The sequence below is a fragment of the Myxine glutinosa genome, chromosome 10, assembly GCF_964187855.1.
Source record: "Myxine glutinosa chromosome 10, kmMyxGlut1.1, whole genome shotgun sequence".
Lineage (NCBI taxonomy): Eukaryota > Metazoa > Chordata > Myxini > Myxiniformes > Myxinidae > Myxine > Myxine glutinosa.
Window position 1 is genome coordinate 30,622,530 of NC_136270.1, and position 26,989 is coordinate 30,649,518.

Consider the following 26,989-nt stretch of genomic DNA (forward strand, 5'->3'; position numbering starts at 1 on the left):
GACCTACACATATAGACCATATACACATATAGACGGACATATAGACCTACACATATAGACCATATACACATATAGACGGGCATATAGACCTACACATATAGACCATATACACATATAGACGGACATATAAACCTACACATATAGACCATAGTTCCATATTGTAATGGAACGACAATGTGCAGAACAACTTGTGCTATGTGTTGTTGAAAACGCACCTTATAATTTTTGAATTTTTTTTTAGTGATAACAACATATCATAATATTCCATATCATAATTTTGATAAAGTTCCATTATGATATGAAGAAGATAAAGGAGAAAGACATGTAATATCGGCTACCACCAAAGGTGGCGCTATTTCCGATATACAGTACAGGAAATCAGTCCCCAGTTTACGAACACAATGTGTTCCTGAAAATGTTCGTAAACTGGATGTTGATAAACCGGATCAATAAATCCCCTTTAAATACATGTAATAAGTAATTAATTGGTTCCTGAACACAAATTAAAACCAATGTTTTTTTTTTTTGTTTGTTTTTTTACATAAAAACGTTATTAAATATACTTTTAAAATAAAAAAATGAATAAAATCATGTTGTAAATATATACAGTATTACAGTAGTAATAATAATAATCAATCAATTTTTTTGCAAAATATGTGCAAAACTCCCAGGATTTGCAAAACTCCCAGAAGGTAACTTTTGCACAGGGAAGACCAACACCCAAGCTGAGATGTACCTGATGACTTTTTGGCACATGGAATTCTGGGATGAGATCAACCAAGTTAAGTATGTGAATGAGTTTCCTTACCTCAGCTCGATGATCGAGTCATCTGGCAGATGGACTCTGACATTGAAAGGAGGATTGCGCAAGCCTCCAATGCTTTTGGTTGTCCACGCAGACCTGTCTTCATGGACCGAGAGCTGACAGTCCAAACAAGACAGAACATCTACCACGCAAGTGGCGTGGCTGTGTCACTATATGACTCAGAGTGCTGGATCCCAATCAGGAAACATAGGAGGACACCTGATGCATTCCATCACAGGTGTGTGAGAACCGTTCTTGGCATCTCCAATAGGATCACATCCTATTGGAGATGATCACATCATGGGAAATCAAACAATGCTGTGATGATGCACCCCTCCCTTCCCCCCTCCCCCACCCTCCACCCCAGCCCCCTCCCACAAATGCCACTTTGAAAGTGATGGTTCCACGGCAGAGGCAATCTTGTCATGCATAGATGTAGCCCAGGACAAAGCAATGAATAGGATCTTGGGTTCTTGCTCTCCCCTATTCGAGGGGTTGCATAACCTTTTGAAGGTAGCCAAAAACAAGAAGAAGAGGTGTGCTTGCATATGTGTGTCGGTGTATTTGGTGTGTCATGGTCCTTCACACTCAATCAGGCACAGAAAGCTGCCAAGACAGTTTTTCATTGGCTAAGGGGCATGTCCGCTGGCAAAGATGGATGGGCTGTCACTTATCCGGATGGGTCACCACTCTGATATGGAGGATACTCAAATGGCTCTCTTTCCACAGAGCTGGAGCTGTACTCATTTTGCCAACCTCAGAAGGATGGCAGACTGAATCAACCCAACAGTGTTATTTTGGCAAGACAGAACTCAGGACCTTATAAGATCTTAAACCAGCTACCTTAACCTGATTGAAGCCACCATTGGACTTGAGGTGTGTCAGTTCCAATCGTGTAATTAGGTGCACGCCGTTTGGGTACTATCTTGTCTGAAATGGCAAATAAAGTCTCGTAACCTCTTAACCTGCCAATGAAGCTATTGGAATCAAATATTATTATATATTTGCTCAATGGAAGTTTCAAGCTGATCTTTATTGGCGAAGGACTTAACTACACATAACACGAACCTCCCGACTAACTTGGTTTCACTGAATAAACAACTTTCCACCGATGCTCAATGTTTCTGAGAAGTAATAAGAGGAGCACAACTTTTTTCACCTGCTCTTTAAAGAAATAATTCATGAAAACCAGCTGGTTTAATTTACCCCCATGTGCGTTTGTGTGCGTGTTTTCACAAGTGCTCATGTCCCGATGAGTACACACTAGATGCAGATCACACAAACAGGTGTTATAAATCAGGCCAAACTCACTGGACCATATTACCCCCTGTTCATCATTTCCATCTCGGTATATATATATATCTTTCATCTCAACACCAAAATCAACAAATTAAAATGACACAGTGATGGATTAATGTCATGGACACCTGAATGACACGTTTAAAGTTATGATGGCAATTTAAATCCAGGTAGTATTAATACGATAAATTGTAAGCTTCTCGAAACCAATTAAGTATCAAAAATTATCAGATAGTAGAGAAAACCCATTAATGTAAGTGAAAGTGAAAACCCATTAATGTATCAAAAATTATCAGATAGTAGTGTTAACCCTTTAGCTCTTACACGAGCCTCGATCTTGTATACAAAAACCCCAAAAAACTTTTCAACACGACTGTCATAAAAATGGAAAAGTCCGCCGTGAATTTTTCATATATCTCGGCATTTTCCCATCTGTATTATTTGGGTGGTGTATGATATATCATCCTGCAAATTTCTAAAATGTCTCAGCAATTTTCCGTATGTGTGTGAATTTTCTCAATTATTGTTGAAACTGAGTCTAAAACCATCGATAAAAATGAAATTAGATGGTGAATTAGAGTCGAGATAAAGCCGTGAGGGAGTCTCAATGGTCTTTATGTTACAGGCCTTTGAAAATGCATTTTGTTCTATAAACGGTAACTTTCATTAAATTTTCTTCCCGTGTTTTTTCAACCGAGTCTAAAACCATGTTAGAGACTGAAAAATGAAATGAGATATCGAATTAGAGTTGAAATAAAACTGTGAGAGAGAGTAAGAAAGTACGGGCCTAACAAAAGTGGCCTCAAAGCCATGAAACAAAATGGTGGTGATTTGATTTTGAAGCCACACCCACGGACAGACAGACAGACTCACAGACAGAATCACCTATGGAGAATATTATATAGATGAGCATCATAAATGTCAAAATGTTTTTTTAACGTTTCAAGAATGCAACATGTGTTCTGATAATGTTTTCGTGATATTTTAAACAACTCCTGATCTGCTTGACATGTGACGCCACTCCAGAGAAAGTGGTCAACTCTCTTTCCCTCGGCAACTTGAGACAGGAACTAAAATATGACTACAGAAAGGGCAAACCCAAATTTCCTGGAACTGAATCGAAATTCGAAAACGAAATCTGTTCGAGTTGACAAAATTGTGTACACTGTGCAGACAAACTTGTGTTTGAGAATGCTTCCCACAACATCTTCTCCTCTACTCCAAGAGTCAATGGGGCTCAGGATGGTCTCTCCTGGAAATGCAAGCAACAGAAAAATGCACATTGTATCACAATCCGATAAACGGATTAAGCGTAAATTATTTGAAAGACACAGCAGCTACACTATTTGAAAATACCAGGTGGTAAAATAAGCAGGGAGAACATAAACCTGATGAGTGACATTATAAAAAGTCTGAATGCAAATGCTTGATGTGGATCTGTGCAGCATTTAGCGAGAAGACGGCAGTAGTAGGGGCTGATCGGTACCGCCAAAGCTTGTGATATTCAGGGCCATTGCAACGTGCTCGCTCGCAGCGCGCCATTCCAGCAGGCAGGGAGGCAGTGATCGTGACTCCCCTGGCAAGACTTCAGCCACAGCTAGTCCATGTGTTAAGTTGCGCTGGCAGATGGCCGCAAAGCCCCCTGAGCCATGGTCAGAGACATATCTATAGAAGTACCAGAAGACAGCATGGTATCAATTTGCTTGTTTAGCTTCATTTACTTCACAGTACTAGCTTGAGTATTGATGATGAACATCTATCATTCTTGTACATTTAGTATTCCCATATATCTTGGCTATTTCACTTATTTGAGTGTTTATGTCTCAGTTCTTTTAAACATGTCGTATAATTAGATCTACATTGTAGAGTCCCTGAATTTGCAGACTCCTCTATTCTACCAGAAATGCCCAAACATGTATCTGGTTTGAATAATTGTAAATATCATCAACAATTTTTTTTATTGATTCAGAGCATGTCCCAGAGGAAGGAGTTAACCTTTCAAGCAAGCAATGATAAGTGGTTGGTTTATATAGTGGGGAAACCTCACATGATGATTCCAACTGTCCAAGCGATCCCCAAATCATCCATGATACATATTATCACCATGTGGGGTTGTTTCAGTTGCCCGGTACGAATCCGGTGGGTCACATCAACGCGACCATAACAACCAGTTGGATCGATCGTACCGAGCAGGATCATGGGTCTTTTCACTCCAATACCATACCGGTGGAACAGTCAAATCAGTCGGGTGTTACGCTAATTGGTACCATGCGCCTCATCTCTAATCAACGGAGGGCCGAGCAAGCCGAGAGACATGTGGCATGGTCTGGATTGACGGCGTTAATAGGCATAGCCAAATAACCCTCAATGGGCTTTCCTAATTAGAGTGACAACGACGACCCAAATTCACCCCGGCAAAAGGGAGGATAGATTAGAATAGTTATTTCATGGTACATGTTTGTAAGCGTGGTGTAACTCCTGCAAATTATTAAGCCTGTTAAACACTTGTTTAGAAAGATCTCGTCCATCCTCACAACCCCCTTCCCCGACCTCAGTGTCTGTATCTATCCCCCAACTACCCCCCTTGCCCACACTCCTACATATTTTTGAGCCTTCCCTGTCGATATCTGCCCTGATATGGAATTTTTTTCTGTTAGTTAACAGCCAATCCAATTGTTCCCTCCTAAGAGTTTCCTTCTGTGTCCATCCTGTCCATTCAATGCATCCTTTGCTGCTCCCCGTTCCTCTCCACACCCTTTGTTTGTCCAAGTCTCACCTTTCAACTCGACTGTTGGTGCCCCACTTACCCCCGCTATCTCTACTGTTCCTTTTGTTCTGTTACTTCCTGATCCATTCAGTGTACTAGCTCTTACAGGAGTCTTGACTCTGCATACGAAAAAGTATTCGGCACAGTCCAAGAGGACACAAGGCACGCCAAGAACAAGCCCATAACATGGATATTTGTTTGGTTCAAGGCAATTGGCAGGCTGGTAAGCAGGCACATAAATCACCAACTGTCTATGTTGTGGAATTTTCCCGACCTGCCAGCCAATGGGCACAGACCATCAATCATCATCTGTCAGGCTGCGTCGGACAATGGGAATGTGCCACGGACTGTGCAATCGGCCTCGCAAGATGTAGCAAAAGTGTCTGCACTGTGCAGTGGTGGGTTCTTCACTTCTGGCCTTGTGGTGGTTCTGTCCTAGGGCTCTGGTTGGCGGCTCTGCAATTATTTACTTGTGACCATTTAATCTCGGTCTTTAAAGACCTGAGTAACCCTGCCGAAGCCTTCCTAGTTTGGAGGCGAGTGGTGGCTTGCATTTATGCGTGACGTCATCATGTCGTTTTCGGATTGGAAGAGCCTCCATCGTGTGACCCTTCGTCCTCCAATCAAGTTTGGTTGACATTGGATAAGAAACGACAGAATGTATGGTGGTCAAAAAAACATTCAGACAGACAGACACCAAATTGCGTATTTTAGTATGATGTATATTTTTTTATTTTTTTTATTTTTTTTATTTTTTGTATACAAGATCGAGGCTCGTGAAAGAGCGAACATTTATCACACAGAAAGACAAACCGACAAACCGACACATAACCGACAAACCGACACATAAAACAAATAACATCGGGAGCGGTAGACAAGATGGGGAGAGAGGGGGAAGGACACAAACACAACATTTGAGAGCAGGAACCGAGAGACGTGGAGACATCGAGAGATCTGTGGGAGGGAGAGGGCTTTGGGGGGGAGGCATGGGAAAGGGGGTGGGAGAGGCATAAAACATATGGACACTGCCAGGACTACCAGGAAAGAAGTTGGAATTACAAACAAGGTGGATCTGGGGTGAATTAGTGGGGGTAGAAAAGATCAAGGTTTTGGATGGGGGAAGATAAGAGATGGTGGTGAACAGCTGTTTTAAAGACCTGGAGGGAGGAGTGGGATTGAAGGGAGTGTGGGAGTTTGTTCCAGAGGCGGGAGAAAAGAGGAATGAAGGAGTGAAGGTGAGCAGAGAGCCGAGATTTCGGCAGTTTAACCATAAGAGGGTTGCTGGCAGATCTTGTGCGACCTGTAGGAATATTTGGGGGACAGAGCACAGAGAGAGCTGGGGGAGCAAGGCCAGAGAGGAGTCGGTAGAAGACAGAAAGACCACCTACCTGCCTGCGGTGAGTGAGTGAAAGGCCCTCAGAGATAGCTTCATCGCGGGAGATTCCAATGATTCTGAAAGCTTTGGTTTCAACAGCGTGAAGCCGAGCTAGGTGTGAGGCAGGAGCACCGGCCCATAGGGGAGAACAGTATTCCATTGAGCTGCGGATGAAAGCCTTGTATGTGGTGAGGAGCTCAGGTGTGCCTAGGAAGGACTTCGCACGACGGAGGATGCCCAGTCGGCGACTGGCTTTGCAGGCCAGCTTGGAAATGTGGTTTTCCCAAGAAAGATCATGGCAGATAGTGAGACCACAAAATATATGGCCCTGAGTTAAACATCAACCATTTGTTCAGAAATGACTGCGGTATCATCAATGAATGTAGTTGTGAGCAGGTAAGGATCAGGCCTGACATTTTGACCACTCAGTGGTCTTCACCTATTACTGTGCAGACACTATGTGCTTGGTGTTAGCGCCCACTTCCGGAAAGGAAAGGTGTGTGGAGTGAGAGGTGAAAACAAAGTTCGGTCAATGTGTCATCATCATTCCACCAGTTTACAACACCATAGTTTAGGTTTCACAATAGATTTGTTATTATAACAAACTAGCAACGGTACCCACCCTACGGGCGGGGCTTCAATTGGGAGGCCAAAATGAAAAGGCAAAATATGAGAAATTGAAGGCTTTTTTTTATTTTAAGCGAATTATATAAACATCCGTTAAATCATATTACACGCAAATCATCAAAATATAAACAGTATTTGTAGAATTTCAATAAAAGCCACATCACTGTTCATATCCGCATCACTGCGGACTTCCTCTCTGGTCGTAGACAACGTGTGGCCCTGAATGGATTTCTCTCATCTCCCCGTCCTGTTCAGGCTGGAGTTCCCCAAGGTAGTGTTCTGGGCCCTGTGCTTTTTCTGGTCTTTCTCAATGATCTCTCCGACTCTCTGGAAAATCCTCTCTATCTCTTTGCTGATGATTCTATTCTCTGCCGCTCCATACCTCTTCCCTCAGATCGGCAGTCTGCAGCCTCCTCACTCTCTGAAGACCTGGACAAAATCACAGACTGGTCAAACAAATGGAACATGTCTTTCAATCCTGACCAATCTCACACTCTTACTATGTCTCTCCGAAAAGATCGACTGGACAACCCTCCCATCTACTTTCTGAATAATCCTCTCCAAGAAGTTCTGTCACTCAAGCTTTTGGGTCTCACTATCTGCCATGATCTTTCTTGGGAAAACCACATTTCCAAGCTGGCCTCCAAAGCCAGTCGCCGACTGGGCACCCTCCGTCCTTCCTCAGCACACCTGAGCTCCTCACCACATACAAGGCTTTCATCCGCAGCTCAATGGAATACTGTTATCCCCTATGGGCCGGTGCTCCTGCCTCACATCTAGCTCGGCTTCACGCTGTTGAAACCAAAGCTTTCAGAATCATTGGAATCTCCCGTGATGAAGCTATCTCCGAGGGCCTTTCACTCACTCACCGCAGACAGGTAGGTGGTCTTTCTGTCTTCTACCGACTCCTCTCCAGCCTTGCTCCCCGCTCTCTCTCTGGGCTCTGTCCCCCAAATATTCCTGCAGGTCGCACAAGATCTGCCTGCCACCCTCTTATGGTTAAACTGCCAAAATCAAGACTCTCTGCTCACCTTCACTCTTTCATTCCTCTTTTCTCCCGCCTCTGGAACAAACTCCCACACTCCCTTCAATCCCACTCCTCCCTCCAGGTCTTTAAAACAGCTGTTCACCACCATCTCTTATCTTTCCCCATCCAAAACCTTGATCTTTTCTACCCCCACTAATTTACCCCAGATCCACCTTGTTTGAAATTCCAACTTCTTTCCTGGAAGTCCCGGCAGTGTCCATATGTTTTATACCTCTCACCCCCCCCCCCCCCCTCCCATGCCTCCCCCGCCCCAAAGACCTCTCCCTCCCACAGATCTCTCGATGTCCCTGCTCTCAGATGTTGTGTTTGTGTTCCTCCCCCTCTCGCCCCATCTTGTCTACCGCTCCCCATGTTATATGTTTTATGTGTCGGTTTGTCTTTCTGTGTGATTAATGTTAGCTCTTTCACGAGGCTCGATCTTGTATGCAAAAAAAAAAAAAAAAAAACGTAAATATTATTCCATCGTGTTTGTTAAAACTGGAAAATTAGAAAAATTGGAAAATTGGGAAAAAAAAAATTGGAAAAACAATATAGCCTATTTTACTCCAGGGGGTCCCAGTATTACCCACCCAAAATTTCGTTGCGATCGGTTCAGCCGTTTTTGCGGTACCTGGGAACGGACAGACAGACAGACATTTGGTGAATTATAGTAAGATACAAGAAATGGGGGCCAAATGGTTTGCTATCATCAGTTTCCACTGTAATATACTCAGATTACAGTGAATTTGAAAACACGATTGTTCAAAATAATTTCACTGGACATTCTGGAAACAGTATATGTAACAATGTAATGTCTTACATGTAAGATGTACCGGTACTTAGTACTTGGTGGTCTAGATAAGGTTGAACTGAATACGGTTGGACAATGGACAGTCACATGTTCTATCTCGGAGTATTCGTTCTGTCTCATATATTCCTTTCGTACTCACTTGAGAAAGTATTTCTGCAACTTAGCCGAGGGTGTGAAGACACAGAGGCAAAGAGCAAGTAGTAGCCAGCCTCTACGAGCTTCATTCGCACCATGAGCTCGCTCTGCCTCGTTGGCAAGCTGGCAGAGCAACTCGTCCCGAAGCCGGCCCTCCATCAGCCCCTTGTGCACCACGTGATTTCCGAAGAGGAACTCGGACAGACCATGGAGCTCAGGTCCACTTGTGAACTGTATAACCTTTGGACAAAGACAAGAGGTATTGCATCAGGTTTAGAAAAAAGCTCATGGGTTCAACTCGTCTATTCAAGCAATTTGAAACTCAATATTAAACCCTCCGGGAGCTGCTTATGGTGTCGGTGAATCACTTTCACCGTGTCATGACTGCCATCATTTCCCACCCACAATACTCCTCCTGGCAAACCAATGGGAAGGCAATGGCAAACCACCCAGTACAAGCCTTGCTCAAGAAGCCGCTTCAGTGGCACTGACGCTCTCTGAACAGTGTGGTACATCACCATGGACACCAGCGTTCACCAGCAACACCTGTTCGTCATTCCCATTGAGTGTGTGTGTGCATGCAGTGAACGGCGACCCGCAGTCACAACACTCGAGCAGGGATAATGAACAATGCTGCACGTTGTGTTTGCTCTAAAACCTTGCTCATTCTTCTTTCTCTCCAAATGGTCCGAGCACGAGGTGAGTTAAGCCTCAATGAAGCTCTCCATTGTGGAGCAACAGACGGACAAAAGCAAAGTTGCATGTACTCATAATGAGCAACGAAAACTGCAGCTGAAGTCATTCTGTCTGTGCCTTTTTACACAATCTCCAATTCATTCATTCACGTTCTGGTTTCAGGTTTCCTATTGACTGCTTTCCACGAACTTCTTCACAAGTCATGTTGGTTTTGAATAAAATTAATTTGTACCCTTCTTTCAATAAGTATTTTTCCCCATTATTTCACTTGAATCAAAAGTCGGTCTTCCGAGCACCCAATGACACCCCCAATCCGGCTCTTTCTTTTTCCAGGTTTCAGATATCCGGATGTTAGTTAATCCAGGCCACATTGAATTACCTCTCCAGCGGCCAAGTCCAATTCCAGCCAGATTTGAAATCTGAACAACGATGGAAATTACAGGAACAACACGCTACAACATAATGCACCTGACTCAGGCTTGTAACAGTCGCAGTGTCACTGCAGGTTTAGTATTATGCATTTATTTAGTGGACTAGTACTACTACTTCTTTAACGAGTTCCAAATGTTCCAATCTTCTTGTAGGGAAAGTTTTTGGCCCAAGACTTGATAAAATCGGCTGGCCAGGCCTGACTTTCGGGTAGAGCTGATTTGGGCAGGAATTTGTCATTTGTTCGGAGTGCCGGCGAAAACTGAGCCCCCCAACGAAAAACACCGCGAGATATTTAACGTCTTACCACTTATGCTAGCAGACGGGACCACCCAGCTTCAAGTTCATCGAAGGGATAGAGCATTTTGTAATGTGACACCGTGCCTGCGAAGTATCAACCTGACCCTTTATAGTCAGGTCAGGAACCGAACCCAATATACAGAGGTTAAAGGTCAGTGCACTACCTCTGCCCCATCGTGTCAAACTATTTGTTTAGACTTTAGCAGTTTAGTTTTTAGAAAAGGGTGAAAATCAGGTTTTCGTATTGATTCTAAAATAGAGAAATGTGCTTTGGGAAATTGTATACCTGTCATAAGAGAACCCTGAAATGTAAACTGGGCTTTACACTCTGGTGCAGGTTTTGGAAAAAAAAACCCAATGCTCAAATTCCCATTTGACTCTTGATAAGCACGAATCGGTATCAGCCTCAATCATTTGGTTCACGACAGGTTAAGTGTGTAATAACAATAATATGAACAAGTACATAATAACAATAATATGAACAAGTACAACGTACAATTTGACTCTTGATAAGCACGAATCGGTATCAGCCTCAATCATTTGGTTCACGACAGGTTAAGTGTGTAATAACAATTAATATGAACAAGTACATAATAACAATAATATGAACAAGTACAACGTCCATGCCAAATAGATTAATAACATCCTCCAGCGTGGCACATAGAGATGGTATTGGGAGGGAGAAGTGTACAATAATTGATTGATTAATTGCATAATTAAAATCAATAAACAATAATCGTAAAATAATTTCTTAATCAATTGCCTAATAGCATACCTCAACCACCAGTGTTTCATCCGAAGCTGTAAGTTTTTGATAATTAATTACATAAGCCATTAATCAAAAAATTAAATAACGAATTGATTAATTGACTAATCAATAAATAATTAATCGATGAATTGATTAATCAATAAATCAAAAATATCCTTAATAGCCAAATCACTTGGTCGCTGTCGTGTCCAAATATCAGCTTTATAACTCAAAAGGTGCTTGAGAAATTGCCCAGATGAGAAAGAAAATAAATAAGTGATTAACCCTTTGAGTACGGATGACATCCACTGCCGCAACCCGCGAAAAAGTTTTGTGTACAGATGACGTTACTACACGTCATCAACTATGCCTATAAATAGATCGTCAGTACGTGGTTGCATTCCCATAATGCCAAATTAATCCCGTACTGGGGGTATTTTTTATTTAAAAAAAAAAAACCGTACTCAAACGGTTAATAATGAAAATAAATAAATAATAATCATAAAATAATTAAATTATTAATCAATTTGCTAGTAGAATACCTAAACCACCACGGTTTCATCCGAATCTGTAACTTTTAAAAAATACAGTTAATTAAGTCATTAATTTAATAACTAATCAATTAATTGATTAATTAATCAATCAAAAACCGGCCCTTGACAGCCGATCTTATGACAGGTATTTTGGTGGTTTTCGGCCCTTTACAGCCAAATCACTTGGTCATTGTCATGTCCAAACATCAGCTTCCTTGCTCAAAAGGTGCCTGAGATTGGAAATAGTTGAAAAAGGAAATAAATAAGTACTTAATGAATCGATAATAATTACGTAATTAATCAACTAATTAATTAATTAATCAAAAAACAAAAAAAATACTGTTTTTGCCAAAGCACATGCGCACTATTGTGCCCAAATTTCAGCTTCCTAGCTCAAAGGATGGCTGAGATATCGCCCGATCAAACAAACAAGAAAACAAGAAAGAAAGATGATGCTCATGTAATGATCCGCCATGGTACAAAACAACACAAAATTCATGACTAGGCTAAAACTTTTACCACCTTAACCTAAAATAAAATAACAATTTATTTAATAATAACAATTTATTTAATTAACAGATAAAAATCCCAAATTCAATATTATTATTCAAATTAAACTTTTAAAGGAGATGGGTCTTAAGTGCATGCACCTTTAAAAGCAGTAAGGGAGGATAAGCTACAGATAACTTGCGGAAGTTTTGTTTCTTCGGAGACGGGCGAAGTTTGAATGAATCACGAGCAAAAATGAGTTGAACACAATCCGACCAGAAACCGGGAACCAATGGAATGTCTTTGGTGTGGGTGTCATAAGGGGTTCTACGAGAAGACTCCCATCTGAGACTCTACGAGAAGACTACGAGAAGACTCCCTCCCATCTACTTTCTCAACAATCCTCTCCAAGAAGTTCTGTCGCTCAAGCTTTTGGGTCTCACTATCTGCCATGATCTTTCTTGGGAAAACCACATTTCCAAGCTGGCCTCCAAAGCCAGTCGCCGACTGGGCATCCTCCGTCGTGCGAAGTCCTTCCTTGGCACACCTGAGCTCCTCACCACATACAAGGCTTTCATCCGCAGCTCAATGGAATACTGTTCCCCCCTCTGGGCTGGTGCTCCTGCCTCACACCTTGCTCGGCTTCATGCTGTTGAGGCCAAAGCTTTCAGAATCATTGGAATCTCCTGCGATGTAGTCAACTCCGAGGGCCTTTCACTCACTCACCGTAGGCAGGTTGGTGGTCTTTCTGTCTTCTACCGACTCCTCTCCGGCCTTGCTCCCCCAGCTCTCTCTGTGCTCTGTCCCCCCAATATTCCTTCAGGTCGCACAAGATCTGCCTGCAACCCTCTTATGGTTAAACTGCCAAAATCTAGGCTCTCTGCTCACCTTCACTCTTTCATTCCCCTTTTCTCCCGCCTCTGGAACAAACTCCCTCACTCCCTTCAATCCCACTCCTCCCTCCAGGTCTTTAAAACAGCTGTTCACCACCATCTCTTATCTTCCCCCATCGAAAACCTTGATCTTTTCTACCCCCGGTAATTCACCCCAGAGTCCTTGCAGTGTTCATATGTTTTATTCCTCTCCCACTTCCCCCCAAGTCCTCCCGATGTCCCTGCTCTCAAATGTTGTGTTTGTGTCCTTCCCCCTCTCTCCCCATCTTGTCTGCCGCTCCCCTTGTTTTTTGTGTTTTGTGTGTCGGTTTGTCTTTTTGTGTGATTAATGTTAGCTCTTTCACGAGCCTCGATCTTGTATACAAAAAAAAAAAAAAAAAAAAAAAGACTGTGGCAATAGCCTACATGCGGCAGTATTTTGTAACTTCTGGAGTCGGACAAGTTGTGTGTTACAAAGTTGATGCAACAGGGAAGTACAAATTCCTATATATATACTAGTACCCGACTGCAAAGCTGCAATGAGCCGGCGAAGCCAAAGCCTCTTGCCACTATTTTACCCATTACTATGGCATCAGTAGGTTAGGTAGTCGGTAGTAGGTAGGTGTAGTAGGTACCGTACCTCGTTCAAAATGACACCATTTGCATTCTGGATGAGATTAAAATTTGTAAAATTTACTTCTTGATTAATTCGATGAATTCCGTCTCAACTTCGGATATTTCCGGCCGTGAAAAACTACACCCTACGGCCGCGAGATTTCTAAAAAATCATTCTTCGTCAATTTTAGAATATTTGACGCCGTTTTCAGCCTCCGAAACGCGTAATAAGCTTTTTTGAAATACTTTTTCAAATGCTCGAATCTCATTGGTGAAGATTTTCGTTGAAGATAGCCTGGGCCCATGTGGGCCCGGGGAACGAGGTTGGTCTTAAAGTATTTTAATTACAAATTAGAGGTGCATAAGATTGTGAATCAAACAAAGCCGGGTGAAACAAACTCCTATTGAACTTTTTCGCAATTTTTTATGCATACTTCCGCATCCGCAAGATGGCGGCCTCCATGGAGCGATTTGGTGCGTCAAAGCTTCGAAATTCTCAAAGGATCCAGCAAAATCTGGCTTTTCAACATAATACGTACGCGTTCATTCACAACACCGGCTTTGCCGGCTATTAAACACACGTATCTTAACTAGTCACAATTTTGAACCAGGGAAAACAAGTTCCGATTTATCGTTGTTCAATTTGAGTGAATTTTGACTCATCCAAGCCCTCACTCTTCCAAGTAATGACTATAAAATAATATTTCTCTTAAATCATTTTGGCCGGGGATGTGGAGTAGCCCGGCTGGCTTTTCAACCACTGTAGACAAGATGTTTACTGCATAATATATTTTTTAAAGTACCTTTTCCTTTCGGTGGCGACAAAAAAACACCCCTTAATGTATCGAAGCAATATGATTATGAAGATCTACTATAAATGGATGAGGTGTGTGTGTGTGTGTGTGTGTGTGTGTGTGTGTGTGTGTGTGTGTGTGTGTGTGTGTGTGTGGCATACTTTTTGTGTCTATTAATTAATTACGGATAACATACTATTGAAATGTACCTTTAACTCTTTAGACTTCTGAGACCCCTTCGACCTTTGAAGACCACATAAGACCACTAAAATCCTTAAGACCCCAAAGAGCCCTAAAGACCCAGAGGACCCAAAAGACACAAATGTTCCTGAAGACTCAAAAGACCCAGAAGATCCAAAAGTCCCCGAGGACCCAAAGGTCTCCGATGAGCCAAAATACCCAAAAGACACAGAAGACACAAAAGTTCCCGAGGACCCTAATAGCCCCCAAAAGACTCAGATGACCCAAAAGTCACCGAGGACCCAAAAGACCCAGAAAAGCCAAAAGTCCCCGAGGACCCAAAAGTCCTGGATGACCTAAAAGACCCAGAGCACCTCAAAGACCCAGAGGACCCAAAAGACTCTTAAGACCTAAGAGACCAAAAGTCCCCAAGCATCTAAAAGACTCCGAGACCCATGATTCCGGCAGGCAGGTATGTTACAAGGCGGTGAAGACTAATGAAAATTTGGTACAACGGACCAATGGGCCCCGAGTAATTACTAAATGATGTAAATTTGCGTTCAATCCCACACTCGTAGAATATCCCAATGAGAGCTGTCACAATGTCGACCGAAGAAGCTGAAACACCACAGAACACATCATTCTTCAAAGAATGAATTATGTTATCCCATCTGAAATTGCTTATTATTCCATAATATGAACAATGATTTGTCTTACCATCTTCAACATCTCCATAGCATCTGAGTGAAGGTCTTCAGGTATGTGTGTAAGAGTAGATGGTGGGTTGCTGAGGGCCACTCCAAGTGACTGCTTCTGCAGCACAAACAACAAACGTTCCCAATAGTCAGCTGTGGTGATTACAACTGAATGCAAATAAGGCAAAAACCTGCATGCAAAGTTTAGGGCCGCTAGGTTTCATAGTTTTGGAGTTATGGAGGAGACGGACGGACGGACGGACAGACTGCCTTTTATTATTATAGATACTAGGGCATGCCCGTACTATATCTATATCTAAAATTATATCCCCCCCCTCTATTTACATGAAATGGTTTGGTCCAAAGCGAACGGCTTGCGAGTGGTGACAATCCCCCCCCCTCTATTTACATGCAATGGTTTGGTCCAAAGCGAACGGCTTCCGGAGTTTGGTAAAGAAATCGCCATCGCGTGCACAAACGCGCAGGAAAGCGAATGAATCGCAAATTCGTTTTTATTAGTTGTAAAACATAGTTTAACGCCAACATAGTTTGCAAACGTGAAATAAATGAATACGCTCTCAAATGTGCCATCCGAGGCAGAGTGTGCCCGCCACGTTCGGCACACGCGATCGTTCGCTGCTCTCTGATTGGTTGAATCGTTTTTTGGACATAGCTCGGTAAGTAATTGTCCGATTAATATGAAACCTTGAAAAGGCACATCCTCGGGTCCCCAGCAATATACCTGGCAAGTGAAAAGTATATCGGACCCGTGGTTGTCGAGAAACAGCGGTCACAGACAGACAAACGTACAAACGTACAGACAGAGATTACTGGAATTATAGATAGATACTGTATATATTTGTATCCAATCAATATATGTGGGGAAATTATGCACCCAGGCTGGGGTTTTTTTTTTGTTTTGTTTTTTTTCCATTAAAATGTTTTTTTCCCACATACATCGATTGGTTATTTATAATCCTGCTCATATATATATATATATATATATATATATATATATATATATATATATATATATATATATATATTATATATATATATATATATATATTATATATATATATATATATATATATATATATATATATATATATATATATGTATACATATATGTATATACAGACGTGGCATTTAATATGGAATATTTTTTTTTTCTTGACTTCGATTTCCTTTCTGAACTCAGTATATCAATTTGGTGAGTTTCTTTTACGCTTCGGTGATTTCTTTGTTAAAAGAACCATGTCACTGATTGTCGGTCGCAGCAAGAAGTCAATAACAGGATTATATCACAGGTGACATGACGAAATGTACGGACAGGTACATTTGACGATTGGCTTCACAATCGGGTATATAAGGGTTGTTGCGTTCTGTATTAGTGGAAAACAACTGCTGCACGTCTACAAAAGTTTTTGTCGCTTCCTCTGGAGATGGTCCGTCATCTCGACAATGCTGTTTGTCATGGAGTGGTGGCTTTACGAAATTCCGGCATGAAACAGCGCGCTATTGCTCAGCAGTATGGCATCACTCAAGGTCAGGTGTCAAAGATCCCGAAACGAAATGCTCAGAGGGGTGTCCCTACTCCAATATCGAGGCCAGGACGTCCCCGCAGAACCACAAGGAGGGATGATCGCCAGCTGCACCGGTTAGTCCGCAATGGCCGTACCAAGTCAGCTAATCGGCTTAGGGCTGAGTGGCAGCAACTGACAATTGTGCCTGTATCCAGAAGGTTAGTCAACCAACGACTGGTTCAAGCAGGCTATCGTGCCAGGCGTCCCCTGAGAAAGCCACGCCTGACAAGACAACACCGCCAGCGCCGATTGCAGTGGGCCAGAGAGCACCGTCAATGGCAGCCAGGACACTGGAATCACGTGATCTTCAGTGACGAGTCTTGATTTCTGGTCTATCGTCAAGATGGCCATGTCCGAGTGCGCAGACAAGTGCATGAAGCCTACAACGAAGATTGTATAGTGCCAAGAGTCCAAGCTGGAGGTGGTGGGGTGACCGTTTGGGCTGCTTTTCATGCAGGGGCAAAACTGACCTGGTTGTTCTGAATGGAAACCTGAACCAGTTCAAGTACAGGGCCATTCTGGAAGAAACATTGCTTCCATTTGCTCGTGCAGCCTTTCGAGGAAACTTTGTCTTCCTAGATGACAATGGATGGCCTCATCGTGCTCGCATGATCCAACACTTTCTTGCTGACCGTGGTGTAGAGCATATGGAGTGGCCTGCCATGTCCCCGGATATGAATCCGATAGAGAACTTGTGGGCAGAATTAACGCGTCAAATCGACAACTTGGACCAGCAGCCTGCCTCTGTGCGTGAATTGCAGCAGGCTATTGTCACTGCATGGCAAGCGATTCCTGTCCAAACCTTGGCAAATCTCGTGAGCAGCATCCCTCAACGTGTACGTGCTCTCCTGAATGCTCGTGGGGGTTGCACGACGTACTGAACTGTAATTTTACTGTCCGTAATCCCAGTCGTAATTTAACTTTTGTTTTTGTTAAAAAAACATTTGGCTAATGTGCAAAATAAAGAAATACTTCTGGAAAACGTACAGAAGTTTAACACAGTACTGTCCGTGAATTGAGTTCAATATCAGTTTACATCACTTTCAAGGATCAATTTATTTGCTTCGAAATGTCAAATGTGGTTTTTGTTTCTTTTAAAGGTAACATTAACAAAATCTAGAATAATTTCAACATAATTCCAATGAACTTTTGGTTCTAAGTCAACTTGAAAATTAAGTTTTCAGACAAGCTTTCGGCCAACACAGGCCTTCTTCTCAGTCTACAAGAACAGCAGGCATATGTCATTGGTATGATGTTAATATATGAATAAAATATATACAAAAAGAAGACATATCGTTAACGCTTACTTACCTTCCTCGATTTAAATGAAAGTGAGCTTATGTTACAGTTGGTACTGTACACGTGCACATACATAAACACATACAAGCACATATTCATATACTGGTTATATTTATAAACATACACTGCCGACATTTGTTAACGACATATATAAAGGTAAAAGGGATGTTTATGAAAAAAGGGGATGTAAAAAGGGAAAAAGGGGATTACCCTGTGCCTTACTACCTCATCGAACAGGAGGCAAGTTTGCGGTCGGGCATAATAATATACATTTTAAAATTACATTGCTTTATATATATTGTATTATACATACATATATATATATATATTTTTTATTTTTTTATTTTTTACAATAACTAATTTTATGCAGCAAATGGTGTGAGAAGCAAAATAAGAAATGAAAAAAATTGCATCTTTTAAGAGAAAGAACATAGATTAAATTAGGAATGTTATTATTAGTTTATACAATGTCAACCCCATCAGCTGCTGCTGAAGTCAACCATCAAATAGTTCAAACAAATGCAGGAAATTGAGGCCAATGGACACCTTGAAATGCATGCTGACAAACTTGGAGAAGGGGAAGTTGTTGATGTCCATAGGCAATGGTGGCAGGTCATCCAGCCATGCAGGTGCTTCTGTGCGGATAACCTTCCCGTCATGAATGTGACCGACATCTAAACACCAACAACAACAAAAACAGAAATCCCTCTCAGGTGGTTCTGATTTTTAACAAAAGTAACAGCCATTACTATTCAATAATTACAAGGTTTGGAAAAATCAAAAAGTTTCACAATTTAAGAAAAAATAACTTATTCACAATGGTGGCAAAATAGCAGAGTCTTTCGATCGTTTATGAGCTTCTTGGTACTGCATTCAACTTAATTCTTCGTATTGAAATGGATCCAATTAAAATGCCCACCAGGCCCAAGGAAAGCAGAGAGCAAGGCCTTGTAAAGGACATTTCCCATATATATAAAGAGGTATTAAGTTGACCATCTTTAAATTAAGCATTTATTAAGCATTATTAAATGCGAATGGTTCGGTGGATGTGTGGAGTATCGTTGAGAGAGAGGAAGACAAATGATGAATTGCGAAAGATGATGGGAATAGAGCCTGTGATTGATGCTGTGAAGAGGAACAGGTTGAGATGGTTTGGTCATGTGTTGAGGAAGGATGAAAGTGACTGGTTGAGAAGAGTGATGGAAATGAATGTAGAAGGAAGTAGAGGACGGGGAAGACCGAGCAAGACTTGGCTAAAGATGGTGGAAGAAGAAATGCGGGCAAGGGGGTTAACAAGGAGAGATGCAGAAAATAGGGCAAAATGGAGAAGATTGTCATGGGGACCGCAAGGCTAACCCCGCTCTAGCAGGGAAAATGGCCTTAAAATGCATGTTGTTGTTGTTGTTGTATTAAGTTGACCATCTTGTACAGGGTGTCTCAAAATACATGGAACCCATGTCACTGCTAATAATTCTGCCAATATTAATGTTCTTGTTCTTTTTTTCAGATTTGAAGAGAGGAGACCATAACAACTAATAATTTTCAATCAAATGCCTTGGACGAAGGAGGAAAAAATATTTTGCATCACTACTTATTTGGAGACGAAATCATTCAAAACCGTGCAAGCAAAATTTCGCAGGAAGTTCAACTTTAACAACTATCCCCAGAAAAACCACATTTATCGTTGGGCACACACACACGTTTCGGGGTGGCATCGTTACGAACCCGGAGGATCGGTAACCGACACAATTTCGGTCTTCGAGGCCGGCCGATAGGCACAGTGTGACCGGCCAATGGTGGAGTTTGTCCGCACAATGTGGGCACTTCAGGATGAACTTTAGCCGAGGAGCGTTTGGGCGCCCCGGTCTGATACTGCCGCCCACGCGCAGAATACCTTGTGAGTGCACGTAGGTCCCGGCGGTCCCACTGGCCTAGCGCTACCATGTTTAGACAGCGAAATCCGTCCCCGGGCACCGGCACCTACTCCCGGAAGTCGAGAGAATAGCGGCGCCAGGCACGGTAGGACACCCGCGGAGCCCCGGCGGACCAGGGACGGGCGAGCCTACGCGTTAGCTGCAGAAGAAGGCAGAAGGCAGAAACACCCAGTTCTGGCAGGAAGCTGACTGCAAGATCTCCTGACAATGTGAATGCGGTGAGACATTCTGTCGGAAGGAGCCCGAAAAAGTCCATCCGAAGACGTAGCCAAGAGCTGGGTCTTTCACGTGCGTCGGTGCAAAGAATCTTGATCAAGGATCTTCAGCTGTACCCATACAAGATCCAGATCGAGCATAAACGCACACCAGCTGACATGGCAAAACGTGTTGTGATGTGCCGGTGGTTCGAGAACAAGATCAAAGAGGATCCTGACTTTCTTGATGATGTTTGGTTCAGCGACAAAGCACACTTCTTGCTCTGTGGGCATGTCAATAGCAAGAACAATGTGTTCTGGGGCACACAAGCCCCAGACGAGGTGCTTCAGAGGCCCTTGCACTCTGTGAAATGCACGGCCTGGGTGGCCATCTCAAAACATGGCATAATCGGACCGTTTTGGTTTGAAGACACAGACGAGGAGGTAGTCACTGTCACAAAGGAGCGTTACATTGTGGTGCTCAACATGTTCTGGAGGGGACTTGGGAGACGTCGTGGCGTGAATCGAGATGTGCAATGGTTCCAACAAGATGGGGCAACTCCACATACAGCCAACATCACGATGGAGTGACTGGACCACCGATTCCCTGATTGGCTGATCAGCAGGTGCCGCGAACCCGAGTGGTCTCCGCATTCACCCGATCTGAACCCCCCAGATTTTTTTTATCTCTGGGGGTTCTTGAAGGACCACGTGTATGAGAATCGTCCTCAATCCATTTCTGAACTGAAAGTGGCCATCACCCAGAAGATTCGTGCCATCAGGAAGGAAGAGTGTGTCAGAGTGATTGACAACTTCGCTCATCGGCTTCAAGTGTGTCTAAGGCGCAAAGGCGGTCATTTGGAACATGTGCTCTAATAAATGTATCCTTTGAGCTAGAGACCTCAAATCTTCAGTTTTTTAATTGTTATCATATCAGCTTCCAGGAAATGTAATCTTTTTTGGAGTTTCTTGTCTGAGTAATAAATTATTATCATGTTAATGGGTTCCATCTATTTGGAGACACCCTGTATGATTGCAAACTTTTGTTGATTTCTTGCAAAGACCATCTCTTTGGTGAGTGTACCCTACTCAATTTTCAAATTCTAGAAATAGGCCAGTGCACAAAATGATCAAGGTGTATTTGCCAGAACTTACCTGTATACCACACATATACACGGCATGTAGCATGGGAAGTGCATCACTTGAATGAAATTAGGAGTTATGGTTATAGTCCTCCTGTAATTTATATGTAGTATGCATGCAAGCACCAGATCATTATTGGGAAGGGTCATATATGGGATGACGCAACAAGCCCAGCTTGCATAATCCAATAAAAACTTAAACTAAACTAAACTAAACCACTTTTGCTTTCATAAACTGTACTGTATTATTCCTGTATCCAGAAGGTAGGCCCACAATATTGTCTTTTCAGTATGGGTGGGCTTTAAAGCATAAAAACAAACAACAATAACAACAAAGGATGAAAATGGCAGACAAATTATATCATATTTCAAGCTAATTGACTTGCAAGTAATTGAAAACTGCTGATGAGAAGAGGAAGCCCCAAAAAAACGTTGAACTTGGCATTAGAGCAAAGACAGCAAAGTTGTGTTCTTTCAAAATGAATCAGAGTTACACCCATAACAGAGAACTGTTATGAAACAACTGAGATTGCCATTGATCTTGTGGTTATCTGCACCAATTGAGAGAGGATGCCATCACCATGATTAAAGGGAAGAAACAGCCATCGCTCGAAACTAAGATCATCCAGCACCACCCCGCACCTCCCATCCACCATCCCCCCACAATCCCCTTCCATGGGGCGGGATGCCGACACGGACACGACATGACCACAGACACAAATGGCGTCATGGGAAAGTATGAAACTGGACGATCCTGTAACATACGGGACAAAGGTTGGACAAAGCAGTCGTTGCCCATTTGGTCGGTGGTGTCCGAACTGTGTCTCTACCGTATTTCTTCTGGAGTAATATAACTGATTTATCAATTAATACAAAATCCCTAACAAAACTGTCATTTGAACAGAAAAACAAAACCCACCAATCTGTAGTGAACATGTGACCGGTGTTTTCATCTGCATTACGAACACCACACCCTCATCTTCACAAACACCATCTTCGTCTGAATCGCTCACATAGGGCTCAAAACGATACGCCTCCATAATTCCCTCGAAAGCGTTTCCATCACTAATTTTGTCTCCAATAGTTTATTCACTATCCCCACTGATTAGTTTCAACATACAGAGAACCTGTAGAGTTGCTAATGGTGGAATCAATATCGGAATCCGAGCTTAACATGCACGGCTCTCTATTTAAACCAACATGAGGATCAAGGTGAATTTATGGTGTGACGTCACTGGCAAAAATCGAAAATCGACACTCTCGGGCTTTTTTCGACACTTTGTGATTGACAAAAACATTTTAAAAATTCCCTTCAAATTAAACCGTGATAGATTTTCCATGGTTTTCAGGAAAAAAAACATTTTGCGTTTGGGTTCCCCTTTAAGAACCCAAAGATCTCTAAGACCCTTTTAGACCTCAAAGGCACTTGAGACACTAAAACACTTTTAAGACCCCAAAGACCCTTTAAGACCTTGGAGATCCTTAAGACCCCTTTACCCACTGGCATCACCTCAACTCACCATTTTAAATAAACCCTCCTGCCCCCCACCTCGCCAGCGTTCTTACCCCTCTCTTGCCCCTGCAGTTCTCCTACCCCTTCTCAGTTTTTCCTCTGCCACCCACCGCTCCAGCAGTTCTCCCGGCCTGCCTGCCCCCTTCCCAGTCACCCAAGGCTCTCCTGACTCCTGCCTCTGCAGGCTTTCCTGTCCTACCTCGCCAGCTCTCATGCCATCCCCCACCCCCCTGCCCCTGTGGTTCTCCTGCCCCTCCTTAGTTTTTCCTCTGCCACCCACCAATCCGGCAGTTATTCTGGCCTGCCTTCCCCCTTCCCAGTCACCCCAAGCTCTCCTACTTCTCGCCTCCGCAGACTCTCCTGCCCCACCTTGCCAGCTCTTTTGCTCCTCCCCCACCCCTGCAGTTCTCCTGACCCCTTCTCAATTTCTCCCCTGCCCTCCCCTGCTCCACCCCCGAGCAACACCGGGTAACCCTGCTAGTCATTGAGAATACATTAGCTTGAGAGGTCAAACAGTAGTTAAACATATTGGCCGAACTGTGCAGAACGACACAGCATATTTGGAACAATAATCCACAATCTGACACTAATAAACTCTATGGCAGTATGAAAACAAGGTGTTCTGGTCTCTGTAAGTCAAGGGAGTCATTCACAAAATACTAGCACATTGTACAACTTGTACATTGAAGACAGCGAACTATGAAATCCTAAAAAAAAATCAATAAACAAGGTTTTTAACTGAGACATGTCACAGGTCTACAAGAGCTTTGTGTTGCTGTTGTTGTGGTGCTTGTTGGAGGGCGATTTTTGAAATGTGCACCCATTGTTTGGACCACACCCACATCTATCGTTTGACTCCACCCACAATAGCACCGAGACGAAATGATATGGCTGCCATCTTGGTTTTCTGGTTGGCCTAACACATTAGGCCTGTAGGCCTCTGCTGATTATATACTGCTCGAGTTTGTTGCATCGGATGTCTATTCGCTTTGTTTCGGCCGAGTGTTATTTACGATGAGGGACACCGAAAAATCTAATCATATGTCGAATAATAGTAAGGTTTAAACAAGCTCGTTAGAATGCATGGTAATCAAGCGTTAAGTTACACAAATTACAAAAACCATTGACTTTGTTTGGGTTGAGTTTTATTCAGAATGAGGGACCCTGAAAAATCTAATGTGTCGAATAACGTTTAATAATAATAAGTAAGGTTTAATCATGCCCATCAGAATGCCAGGTATGTCAGAACGCACAGTAATCAAGCATTATGCTAAGTTATGTAACCAAGTGTTACGTAACGCAAATTACGATTTTTTTTTTTTTAAAGGTGTTATAATTTTTGAACGGCCCCATATTGGGGTGAATGGGTAGCAGGGTAGTTGTCTTTCAGCTACCTCAGTGAGTGACATCTGTACCCTATGCGATTCCTGGGCTCAGCTGGCTCCGGCTGACAGTACCTGGTATTGGGCCCCTTGTTCAGGGTAACGGATCCCCACTGCCTTGTAGGGGATGCCTCTTTAGGCTAAGGCTATGATAAGGACACTCAGATATCAAACCGCACCTGTAGGTCAGCCTGCGCAGCGCTACGTCGTGGATAAATATGCCCATGAAAGTCTGGTGGCACCACTTTAGGCCTCACTGTGCAGCATCTGCAGACAGTTGTGTCCACTTTGGATATCAAGGGCAGCCGTCATCATACCGACGACATGGTTAGTCTGCTGCGCCTATGTGCATCAGACTTCACGTTGCATTTACTGCACCTGCAGCCAACGATGCTCATAGGAACGGAGAGTGGGAGAGGGATAGCACACACCTCTCCCACTTTAATTGCTTATCTGTGCAGGTTTTTTTTCCCTTCATTGGCACCAGCTCACCTGCTCACCACCAATTTGTACCTATACAGCCATCGCATAATGCTTAGTGAGCACACCAACGAAGGGAAGAGATGCATCAAAAGCGACGACTCACACCATCATAATTGGAGTGAAGCAATCTGTGACCGTGTGACGAATCAGCTTGTTCTGATATAACCGTGAGGAGGGTGACATCCATGGATAAGAGGTGTCGAGTGAATTTTTTAATTGCGCATTAAATGTGTGTTTCCCAATCGCACTGTTCATCTTTTAAGAGTGCTTTAAATGCACTTTTCCCAATTTTACCCGATGGATGACTGTAAAACTGATGATGTGAGATATTTACATCAGCTTGGACAAGACGAAGCAAATTTGATATCTTTTCGGTTATCATTTTATTGCTTATTCTTCTACTCACATCGACTCCCATCCATCATGGCAGCAAGAACCACAGGGATGTCCAGTTGAGAGACATCTAGAGTTGTGTCCTTGAAGACATCCTGAGTAGACAAATCAATGCGAATTTATGAAAGCAAACTCGATTTTTGTACCTATGTTTGAATGGTATATAATCAAAGTAAAACGCGAAACTTGCATGTTTGTGAATGTCTTCTGTTGGCTTTTTCTGCATCTCGGTTTTCATCTAAAAAAAGGATAACAGTTAAATTGTGACGAGCAACCACCAGTCACAGCCCGATTGATCTTCCTTCCACAGATGTTAATTTATGTTGTATTTGGGATTCAAAAGGAATCAGCACATTACCTGGAGGGTGATTGCGTCACCCCACTCCTCCCCATATATATATAACTGAATTTCATCTTTATGATGTACGTTAGTGCTGCGGGATGGCTCTTCCGGGGGTTCGCATAAAGGGCGGACGTACATGGTGGTGACGTCACGGCGTTCGCTCATTAGGTTGGAGAACTAAATTATACATAGTAATTTCACTCCTGCCAACCGCATCCAGGTCGACTTCATGTAGTGGGTGGAAACAAAAGGTAATGTACCATGTGACAGGCGGTGCTTATTGCTCATGGTAACGTGCAGCAAGGGCTGTATGGGACAACTTACTGGCGGTTCTTCACTCACTGTATGGAGTCGCATAATTACTGATATACAGTCACGTGAAAAAGTAAGTACACCCCATGTAAAGTTTTGACCTTTTCAACATATTTCAACATACAGCTATTTGATCTTCATTTCAACAATATTGATAGATAAAGGTGATATAATATAACAAATATCATGAAACATTTACATTTTGTAGTCCATTGTATAATTTAAATAAACATAAATGCAAATTCCGCATGTGGAAAAAGTAAGTGCACCCTTGGCTCTAATAGGTGGTATTGCCCCCTTTGGCAGAAACAACCTCAAGTACGCGTTTCTTATAACTGTCTACCAGTCTCTGACATCGACTAGGAGAAATTTTTTCCCAATCCTCCATCCAGAATTCTTTCAGCTGTGCGATGTTTGAGGGGTTTCTTGCATGCACAGCTCGTTTCAAATCCCCCCACAACATCTCGATGGGATTTAGATCCGGGCTTTGACTTGGCCATTTCAGAACCCTCCATTTATTTCTTTTCAGCCATTCCTTGGTGGATTTACTGGTATGTTTAGGGTCATTGTCATGTTGCAAGGTCCACCTTCGGTTGAGCTTCAACTTGCCGACAGATGGCCTCAGATTATCCTCAAGCACCCTCTGGTACAATGAAGAATTCATAGTGGATTCTATGATGATGAGCTGCCCAGGCCCTGATGCAGCAAAGCTGCCCCAAACCATAATATTTCCACCACCATGCTTTACAGTTGGTATCAGGTTCTTGTGGTCAAATGCTGTCTTTGGTTTTTGCCAAACATGTCTTCTGGTACTGTGGCCAAATAGCTCTACCTTTGGCTCATCTGTCCAGAGCACGTTGTTCCAGAAGTGCTGGTCTTTGCCGAGGTGTTCATTGGCAAACTTTAGTCTTGCCCTGATGTTCTTTCTGGAAAGCAAAGGTTTCCTCCTGGCACACCTCCCATGTAGATCAAATTTGTGCAGCCTCTTTCTAATGGTAAACTCGTGCACTTTGACAACAGTGGCAAGAGCTACCTGTAGGTCCCGTGATGACATTCTGGGGTTCTTAGAGACTTCTTTCAGTATCTTGCGGTCTGCTCTCGGGCTGAACTTGCTGGGGCGGCCTGGCCTGAACAAGTTGGCAGTTGTTTGGAATCTTCTCCACTTGTAGATGATCTTCTGGACAGTCGAATGATTGATTTCAAATTGTTTG

The 26,989-nt window shown here is 42.8% G+C and overlaps 1 protein-coding gene across 1 annotated transcript in view; it reads right to left on the bottom strand.

The window, feature by feature from the left end:
- MYO15A (myosin XVA) overlaps positions 1-26,989 on the bottom strand; it is a 184,715-nt gene that overhangs the window by 97,355 nt on the left and 60,371 nt on the right. The window contains exons 14-20 of the mRNA XM_078785176.1: positions 25,314-25,361; positions 25,137-25,218; positions 18,629-18,756; positions 15,220-15,315; positions 8,851-9,086; positions 3,591-3,769; positions 3,284-3,356 (exon numbers count right to left, since the gene is read on the bottom strand). Of these exons, the coding sequence (XP_078641302.1) occupies positions 3,284-3,356; positions 3,591-3,769; positions 8,851-9,086; positions 15,220-15,315; positions 18,629-18,756; positions 25,137-25,218; positions 25,314-25,361 (842 nt within the window). The remainder of the gene's footprint in view (positions 1-3,283; positions 3,357-3,590; positions 3,770-8,850; positions 9,087-15,219; positions 15,316-18,628; positions 18,757-25,136; positions 25,219-25,313; positions 25,362-26,989) is intronic.